The sequence below is a fragment of the Cottoperca gobio genome, chromosome 8 (assembly GCF_900634415.1).
Source record: "Cottoperca gobio chromosome 8, fCotGob3.1, whole genome shotgun sequence".
Lineage (NCBI taxonomy): Eukaryota > Metazoa > Chordata > Actinopteri > Perciformes > Bovichtidae > Cottoperca > Cottoperca gobio.
Window position 1 is genome coordinate 5,699,717 of NC_041362.1, and position 8,896 is coordinate 5,708,612.

The following is an 8,896-nucleotide window of genomic DNA, read 5'->3' on the forward strand; positions in this document are numbered from 1 at the left end:
TAGGGATGCACGATATGGAGTTTATTTAGCCGATAACCGATAATTACCTGCTTCTCATGATCGATACCGGTAAAATAACCTGTAGCTGTAGTTTGTGCACACATGAGGATAAGAAAGGTTAAGATGCAGTGAACGAAGATGGATGATTTAATATTCCTGACGTAACTAAATCTAATCAACATCACTATTGTTAACAAGACACAAACAAAGAATAGTTCTAACTCTTCAAATGTTAATTTATTTTAAAAAGAAACATTAAAAAACCTTTATTGCAACAGAAGTGTTGGTTCACAGTATACCGTCACCGACTGTATCAGTGTGTCGATGCTGCGCTTGTTAAGTCAATGAAAGCCATTTAACTTCGTATGTCCGGCTGATAATTTATCGACTATAATTTAATTATCGGAATAATACATAAGAATATATATTAAATCAACATTTAAAACAATGTTTCTCTTTGTATTTTGTGTATCCCAAATCTTATATCACGGATGTGTGGATGTGTGTGTGAGTCAACTTATTGATTATGAGACATTTAAGTCAAACCGCTTTTATTTTCCATAAATACCGCACCAGACATCCTTTCTTTGCTACGGATAAAAGTGCTAATTGCAAATGTTTTAATACTAAAGTGCTCAGGGAAATATAAAGGAATATCATCAATGCAATTAGCACTTTGTTACTTACTGCTTCATAAAGCCTTTTTACACCATGGACGAACTTAATTGCAACACGTGTGAATAACTGCTCAGGAAACCTTTATGAATATGCAGTTGGCAGCAGGTGTGCAGGTTCCAATTAGCCGCTAGTACATGAGAACTAACGAGGAATAGATGTTTTTCATGAAAGACATGTTGACGTGACACAGTACTAAAAGGATGGATGAATTCCATTAAGTTGCTTCAGTTTCAGGGGTCCTGTTGGCTCACTGTTACACTGTCACGGCTTACGTAGACACTTACATGGAACAGAGACATTGTTAATGTCAGTAATGTCAGTCAAAATGCTGTAAAGAAAACCTGTGCACACACTTCTTCATGTCCACTATGTGCAGAAGTGCAGACCCCAGCAGTACCTCCACTTCTGACCCTTTGTTTGCAGATTCCTTGCTCGTTCTCTTTTGCAACCCATGGACACTTTAAAGCCGTCTTATCTCAGGAAAATTACAACTTTCTGTCAAACAAATCTAACATAGAAATGATCTAAACTCATCATATGAAACGGAGAAACATTTAGCACATGTGTGTGTCTCAGACTCTTATGTTCTTAAATACAGTTGAAGCCACAACCTTTCAGTTCCTTTTCAACACGCATGAACCTCTCCATCTCACTTCCTCTTAAATGATCTCTGACTCTCAGGTTTTCTTTCACCCCAGGTCGATGAGATGTCCATCACTGTGTTCCTCTTCTACTCGTCGACTCCTCAGCCATTCCTCTCTCGCTTTCTTCACTTCCTGTCCATAATAATCATGAAGTTTGCTGAAGTCCTCGAGAGGATCAAAACCCACCAAAGGCCACTCGCCGTACAAAGGTGCCGGTCCATTAAGTGGTGTGACGTGAGCATTTCTCCTGGGCCACAGTTTAGGGGATTTTTTAGCCACCACTTTAGTTGTCGTTGACGGTGCTTGTAAAACAGTGCAGGCGCTGAAGCTTCTCCCCTCCCTGACCACTGCTGTACGCCCCTGCACAGGGAAGAAGTTAGTGGACTGTTTGAGGGCACTGACAGAGGAGCTGTGACGGGATTCACCAGGGCCTTGTTGCTGTTTAGCTTCTGCAGATGGGAAAAAAGGAAATGAACAAACATTTAGACTCCTCATAATAACTAAATACAGCTTTTGTAAAGAAATAGTTTGACAATAAGCTCATTTTCTGGCAGAGAGTTAGATGAGGAGATTCAGTCAGCAGCCAGTTATCTTAACACAACAGCAGGAAATGGGCGACAAAAATCATCTTCCAGACCCACTAAATGTTACTTAAACCTTCATTGTTTCATCAGTACAAAAAACAAAGTTTAAAGACAACAATTTTAGGTTTCACAGGGGTTTATGTGCTGAACTGTTTATCAGCTGGGAGCAGCAGCTTCCTGGAGTCTCTGCTTTTTTGCTTCACATTTACTTATAGCCAAAAGATAGTCCTGCACATAATCAAATTTGAACATCTTTCGGGCTGCTGGCAGGCATATGTTCTTACCTTTGACCTGAGCCATTCTGGCTGTTTCCCCCTGTTTCCATTCTTTATGCTAAACTAAGCTAATGGCTAGCCTAATCTTCAACGGACAGATATGAGAGTTGTACTGATCTTTTCGTCTAACTCTCCACCAGAGAGTGACTAATTCCAAAAATGTATTCTTGTAAACAATGTTTATGAAGTAATAAATGCTGAATAAGCAAATTATAATGCAGGCAATCAGATATAAGTAAAACCATAAAATTCAGTCTATAGAAATATCTATGGACACCAATAAACAGATGACACACCTTCATACTGCCTCCCCAAGTCTCTCACCAGCAGGGAGAGGTAACAGTGGCTGGCTGAGAGCAAAGCTTTCACCCAGCTCTCTTGAGTCGGACCATCCCCTGCTGCAAATCTGTACGTTTTGAGTCCAGGCCCTTCAAACACCAGAGAAAAGGCAAACTGTCCATCAGACTCCGAGCCCCGTACTGCACAGCCCTCCAGCACAATGACACCCAGCAGGTGTCGGTCACCCGGGCGCTCCTGGTAGAAAAGCAGGTTTGCCTTCAAGACAAACCACCGCCGCTGGTAGGTGGCATTTCTCTCTTTCTGTAAAGAAAACATGTCAAAGTAAAACAGGATTATATAGAAATCAGTACTTATGATTCAGTTATTTCATGTTGTCTGTCTCTTATATGTATCCAAACCTTTTTGTAAAGGTATCCCTCTTTATCTACCGGAGAGGTGCATGAAAGGTAATGCGTCAAGAGCTTCTCATGGAGCTTCATCCCACCACCTGAAGAAGAGAAAGTGCTTTTACATTCAGAATCTAAAATATTAAAAACTGCATGACGTGTATCAGTAAAACATAATCCAGAAAATGATTTTACTGTAACTGAAAACCACAACAAGTTCTCACTTTTCTATTAAGTTACTTACATACTATAATACTTACAGTTCAGAAGGAAGTATTGTTCTTTTTACTCAACTCAATGTTCTGGCAGGTGCAATAAATTACTTTTCAGATGAAGATTTTACATTTACAAAAACACGTGACACACTTATGAAATAAAAAGTTTCATTAAAGATCAAAGCAGTGGTTTTCAACCTTTCTAGCTTGTGACCCTCTACAAAAAAACAATCCGTTTCTATTTGAGGCCCCTTGTCATGTTTCAGATGTGTAGAATTTGTTTTCAGTTCCTCCGAAGAGACGTTTCTCCTTCTCCAATGGTTTCATTTCAATAATTGTGCAGCGCTTTTCTTCTTTCCTCTCCTATTAATCATCTCTCAGATTTATCTTGTGACCCTTTAGAGGGGCCCGACCCACAGGTTGAGAACTACTGGAAACTGTAAGCCTATATATATATATCAATCAGCTATAACAGTAAAATACTACCAGGTATTGATGCATCAAATATAATATATTAAATAATACACAGAGGCAAAACTGCATTTGTACTTTTACTGAAGTAAATGATATGAATATCTTCTGCAAGATATTCTAGAAATGTTTTAATCCATTAATCATCAAGCAACCTGATTGTAAATAGGAACCACAATTAGTTTTTATTTTCCTGCTGAGTTCAATTCAGTAGACTTTTAATATTATTTGGAGAAAATCAATATTATAATCCATTACGCTTGAGGTTAGAAAGCAGCTGTCAGTGTAACACCAAGTGAACTAAAAGCCAGTTAGTTTAAATATACTGAATTAAAAGTCAAACACTACAAATTGCATTTATTGATAAGTTATAATGACAATAACAGTAATAACGTTGAGCAAATACCAATAAAAACATGTCTTCCTGTTCCCATAGTTTCAGTGAGCAGTAACAGAACAGAAAACAGTGACTCAGACTTACCTCTGCCAGTGTTGAATCCCTCACAGGGTCATTACATTATTTACATTTACTGAAGATTATCTTCTCCGCGTCCTCAGAGTTCCTAAACATGAAGCCAATTGTTCATCAGTTCGATGCATCCAGAATCAGACAATGTTTGAATATATAGTTTCAGGTTACTACCACTGGTTGTCCCTTGGGTACGCAAGGACGAGTGTTGAAATATAAATAACTCGCCCCACTTCCTGGTAACAAAATCCTGACATATTATATTCTCTCTCCTCTCCGCTTGAATCTACCCTGAGCTGCCCGGTGCAAAAGCCGCACCAAGCAGTCGCTGATAAGAACTGTTACCTGGAAGTGAGATGCTGGATGTTGAAATGGAGTTTGATGTATTTACCTCGGCCCTCTCACTTCTGCATTCCGTGTTACTTTTCTTGATTTCAGATTAGTTTTATTTTAATCTCTGGTGGTGTGTAGAGCAAATGTCTCTTGGTAGATGGTTGTTTGTTAAAAGGAGATGTACAACTTCTTTTCAGATATTATCATCTGTCAAAAGAATCGGTCTCTCTGTTAAGCTCTAAAATGATAAGAATACATTTTGTAACAATGAAAAGTAAAGGAAGATGGGTATCACATGACCTTGAAATTGTGCCTCTACATTTCTTTCTTTGTTGTTTCTATTTTTGACTCGTACTTATCCTTTTTATCCTTAAGGATCTCAAAGAATTCAAAATCTAAAAGAGTCCAAGGTGAAGAGATTTACAGGGTTTTTTATACTGTGGACCACATCTCCACAGTCTGAGTCAATAACTAAAATCAACTTAAAGGTTATAGATTGAACCTGAATGCCACAAGTTTCAAAGTATATATTCATGCAAAAAGAAAGTGTTGAATCCCTGCACACTGTCATTACTTTTAATTATCTATTTACTTCAGTCATGGACCTTTGCCATCAAGCATCACATTTACATTATGAGACAACATCTTTATACTATATAACCAATCAAAAGGGAAGTAAATCACATCTGAGACTTAAACAGTATCTTTTGCATGAGTTTTATTCCCCTTTGCAATTGTCTATCAGGTTTGTATGTTACATATTAATGAAAAAATAAACAACTTTGGTTAAAATATTAAATGTACTCTGGCCTTTTGGGATTTGACCTTTGGGTTATGACCACAGAAGCTTTATTGTATGTGACAATTATCAAGACCTGGCTCCAGATTATATTTAATACCTTTTAATCCAGTCCAGAGTGAGAACTAAAGGAGACAGAGAGCAATTCAATATGAGAACCTACGTTTGAAATCCTATGCACACTCCTCAACAGGTGGTGGCGACAGTGCGTTGTATCTTTGTTTACCAACCAGCGCCAATATTAGGAAAGAGAAGAAGAAAACCAACGAAGAAGAAACGAAAACGTACGTCGCTTGAATTACTTTCAGCAGGTTTTGACACATTTTCCTGCTAAATATCAGTTTATTCGCCTCGTTTGTATATTTCCACGCCAATGTCATATACATATTGTATTTTAGTAGTTACCTAAATGTAATCTTATGAGTTTAGACTATGATAAATGCCGTAACATGTTATGCATGCACTGCGTGTCAACTCTTGTTGGCTAACATGTTAGCCACACAGCTAACATGAGCGTTGTGGTAACCGCTCATATTCGCAACGTTCAAAGAATCAAAGTGTTGAAGCCACTCACTAATGTTGCTTTTGAGGAATAACAAGTCACTGTCTTGCTGTCTGTAGCACCATGCCGAAGAGGAAAGTAACATTTGAGGACGGAGACGGGGAGATAGAGCTGGATGAAGAACTCCCAAACAAAAAGGTAGCACTGCCTCGTTCACGTCATTGTTTACAAACGAAAGTTTTAATCTGGTTAGACTAGTCGAGCTTCAGAGATGTAACTAACCATACAAGCAGTGGGCGAATAATTATTCCGATCCTTTTACTTAAAATGGCCAATAGTAAAAATACTAAACTACAAGTAAAAGTCCTGCATTAAAATGCTAGCAGCATTAATGTGTATGTTGCATTTAGCTGCTGTAGATGTTTAAGGTTGTGCTCATTTATAAACTGCTACTTATAGTTTTATCTACAGCAATGTTTGATATGATATGTCCTGTTTGAACAATTTATCTCTAAAAACTTTTCATGAGCTCAGAAAAACAGTCCTGTTTTCAGCCAAAACGTTTTTTTTAATAGTTTAGAGGTAGGAGAATTTTCTCACCCCATAAAGGAACATTTCATCCTTCAGTTTATTCAAAAACAGGAAAGTAACATTTTTAAAGTAAAATTGTAATTTGAAAAGGAAAGTAAAAGTAACATTTTCCACCAAAACGTAGTGCAGTAGAAGTATAAAATAGCAGACAATGGAAATACTCAGGTTAAGTACAAGTACCTCAAATTTGTACATGTAAATATATTTGTTTACATTCCACCACTGCAGCCATATGATTTGACACCTACATGGTCACTAAACTAGCAGGAAAACAGATGCTTGTATTACTTTTAATGTTAAATTAATATTTTTCTTTCTTCTGCTGTCGAACCAGATTTGTGAGGCTGTGAGTGGACCAGGCGCGAGGTTTAAGGGCAAACATTCCCTTGATAGTGATGAAGAAGATGAAGGGGAAGACACAAAAAGCAGCAACAAATATGATATTCTGGCCAGTGATGACGTGGAGGGTATGTCTTGTTTATTTATTTAAACTGTGACTGTGAAGTGATGGATGGCAGAGAGGTGGTCTAACTTTGATATGACCTATTACTTCAAGTATTCACTTATTGAATATAATATTCAGGGCTGTGCCAAATGTCATTTTTTTACTGTTATTTATTTTTTATTGGAAATGTTTGGATCCTGTCTGATGCAATCTTACGCAGCCACTTCTGGAATCTAATTCTAATATTAAGTGTAGCTTTATCTGCAACTGCGCAGAAATACAAGGTCAAAACAGAATGAATATACATGCAAAAAGAAAACAACCTGCGCAGCATTATAATGTTGATTTAAGAATTTGCAAACTATGTTTTCAGGCCAAGAGGGAGCAACGATCGACTTTGACGAGGGAGTTTCTATTACACCTTTCAACCTGGATGAGGAGATGCAGGAAGGATACTTTGACTCTGAGGGGAACTACTTCATCAAAAAGGAAGAACAGATTAGAGACAACTGGCTTGACAACATTGACTGGGTAATTGAATTGTAGGGACTTTTGTTTCCTCTCTGAAAACCTTTTAAGCACTGAAATAATATAAGTTACTTTTTCCAGGTGAGAATAAAAGAACAACCGTTCAAACAAAAGAAGAAAGGTCTTGGAGCCAAACGGAAACGCAGAGTCGGGGATGAGGATGAAGCTGAGGAAGAGAAACAGAGAGAAGAGAAGCGGGCAGACCAAGCAAACAATGAAGAAGAAGAAGAAGAGGAGGTGGAGATGGAGCCTGCAGAGGACCCGCTGGCCTCCTTCACGCAGCACCAGCTCACTGAAGCTGTGGTCGAACTGATGCTACCTGGGGAGACGGTTGCCAAAGCGCTCCGTCGGCTAGGAGGCCTTGGAGGACGGAAGAAGGGGAAGCTGAGGGAAGAGAGTGAACCCACAGAGGAGACCAAAAGGGATACAGAAAAGCTTGACAGGCTCACAGCACTAGCTGACAGATTGGTTGGATCTGGGATGTTTGAGATCTATCAGCAAACGTATGAAAAACTGGCCTATTTGATGAAAAGCATGAACAGCAAGCGACCAGCTGTGGGGAAAAACCCCAGTGGTGATGATGAAGATGAAGAAGAAGAAGAACTTGACATGTTTGCAGATAAATTTGACGAGAAGCAAACGGGAAAACCAGAGGACGAAGAAGACAAAAAAGGTTTCTTAGTGTTACTTGTATACATTTCCCTTCGATAGCACAAAATATCTTCTTTTGCTTCAATCAGTTTTGTCTTTTCAGTGAGTGAGGAAGTGATGTGGGAGTACAAATGGGAAAATAAGGACGATTCAGAGATTTTCGGCCCCTTCACCAGTCAGCAGATGCAGGTATTCTTTTACACCCATTTAAAATCAATTCTTGAGTTTGTAGGTGATGCAGTGTACCAGAGGTATGCACTAATACTGATACATTAAATAGCTACTTTATTTAGGCGTTTACCCAATTAGTTTGTTCTCCTGCATCCTAATGTTCCTGCATTATTTGTAAATCCCATTATGCTTCTAGAATATTGGGCTGCAGGCTGGTTCTACCTTTTATCTTAATCTTGCCAGGTGGGATTGAATGTTTTTATTGTCTGTTTTCCAGGGTTGGGTGGATGAAGGCTATTTCAGCACTGGTGTTTACTGCAAGAGGATCGACCAGGAGAGTACTCAGTTCTACAACTCTAGGAGACTAGACTTTGAGCTGTATACATGATTTCTGTCCAGCAGTAAATAATCACAACGATCACGATCACTCTCACGCGGTCCTGTTTTTGAAACGTTGATGTTTCTTCGATCTTTTCATCTGGAGCTTTGGCGTCAAATCCATAATTTTAACAGGGGCTTTGTTTTCTGTACATTGTTTTTAAATAAATAACTGATGTATGTGGTGTTGCTATCAACCATTTTCCTCTTTTCTTTATTTTTTTAGAACTAAATCTTATTGTGATTATTATTTTACCCTTGTGTTCTTATTACTGTTAGCTGGAAAATATACTACTGTACTAGTTTTTCAATTTAGCCAGCATTCTTTCCCAACCTCAATATTGAATGGCACTTAGTAGAATATGAAGAGTTTACTGCACACAGCTTCCAAGTATTCACAGTTAGATACCCTTTGTAGTTATTAGATTATATCCACTTTGCCTTTGCTCACTAATACTTCAGTGTTATCTCCCAGG

General features: G+C 38.3%; 2 protein-coding genes across 4 annotated transcripts; one reads left to right on the forward strand and one right to left on the reverse strand.

Annotated features, from left to right (window-relative positions):
* Positions 1–212: 212 nt before the first annotated feature.
* On the reverse strand, positions 213–4,347 carry pheta2 (PH domain containing endocytic trafficking adaptor 2). 2 transcript variants are annotated; one of them, XM_029438096.1, is made up of 4 exons: positions 4,035–4,347; positions 2,880–2,968; positions 2,478–2,781; positions 213–1,771 (listed from the first exon to the last, which is right to left on the reverse strand). In XM_029438096.1, the coding sequence occupies exons 2-4, from the start codon at positions 2,958–2,960 to the stop codon at positions 1,368–1,370; spliced, it is 789 nt and encodes a 262-aa protein (XP_029293956.1). In that variant the 5' UTR covers positions 2,961–2,968; positions 4,035–4,347; the 3' UTR covers positions 213–1,367. The 2 variants fall into 2 exon arrangements, with proteins under 2 accessions (XP_029293956.1, XP_029293957.1); XM_029438097.1 differs by lacking the exon at positions 4,035–4,347 and having other exon boundaries at positions 2,880–3,567.
* Positions 4,348–5,343: 996 nt separating this feature from the next.
* cd2bp2 (CD2 (cytoplasmic tail) binding protein 2) lies at positions 5,344–8,617 on the forward strand. 2 transcript variants are annotated; one of them, XM_029436731.1, is made up of 7 exons: positions 5,344–5,438; positions 5,776–5,854; positions 6,582–6,714; positions 7,066–7,223; positions 7,302–7,893; positions 7,975–8,060; positions 8,320–8,617. In XM_029436731.1, the coding sequence occupies exons 2-7, from the start codon at positions 5,780–5,782 to the stop codon at positions 8,428–8,430; spliced, it is 1,155 nt and encodes a 384-aa protein (XP_029292591.1). In that variant the 5' UTR covers positions 5,344–5,438; positions 5,776–5,779; the 3' UTR covers positions 8,431–8,617. The 2 variants fall into 2 exon arrangements, with proteins under 2 accessions (XP_029292591.1, XP_029292592.1); XM_029436732.1 differs by having other exon boundaries at positions 5,404–5,465.
* The last annotated feature ends 279 nt before the right edge of the window (positions 8,618–8,896 follow it).

What these genes read in the sequence shown, in the direction of transcription:
- pheta2 (XM_029438096.1), bottom strand. Translation starts at nt 2,960, where the DNA reads ATGAAGCTCCATGAGAAGCTCTTGACGCATTACCTTTCATGCACCTCT. An exon ending in AGGGATACCTTTACAAAAAG is followed by an intron (nt 2,782 to 2,879) that starts GTTTGGATACAT and finishes TTTTCTTTACAG; the next exon opens with AAAGAGAGAAATGCCACCTA. An exon ending in CTTGGGGAGGCAGTATGAAG is followed by an intron (nt 1,772 to 2,477) that starts GTGTGTCATCTG and finishes TCCCATCTGCAG; the next exon opens with AAGCTAAACAGCAACAAGGC.
- cd2bp2 (XM_029436731.1), top strand. Translation starts at nt 5,780, where the DNA reads ATGCCGAAGAGGAAAGTAACATTTGAGGACGGAGACGGGGAGATAGAG. An exon ending in GGACGAAGAAGACAAAAAAG is followed by an intron (nt 7,894 to 7,974) that starts GTTTCTTAGTGT and finishes TTGTCTTTTCAG; the next exon opens with TGAGTGAGGAAGTGATGTGG. An exon ending in TCACCAGTCAGCAGATGCAG is followed by an intron (nt 8,061 to 8,319) that starts GTATTCTTTTAC and finishes TCTGTTTTCCAG; the next exon opens with GGTTGGGTGGATGAAGGCTA.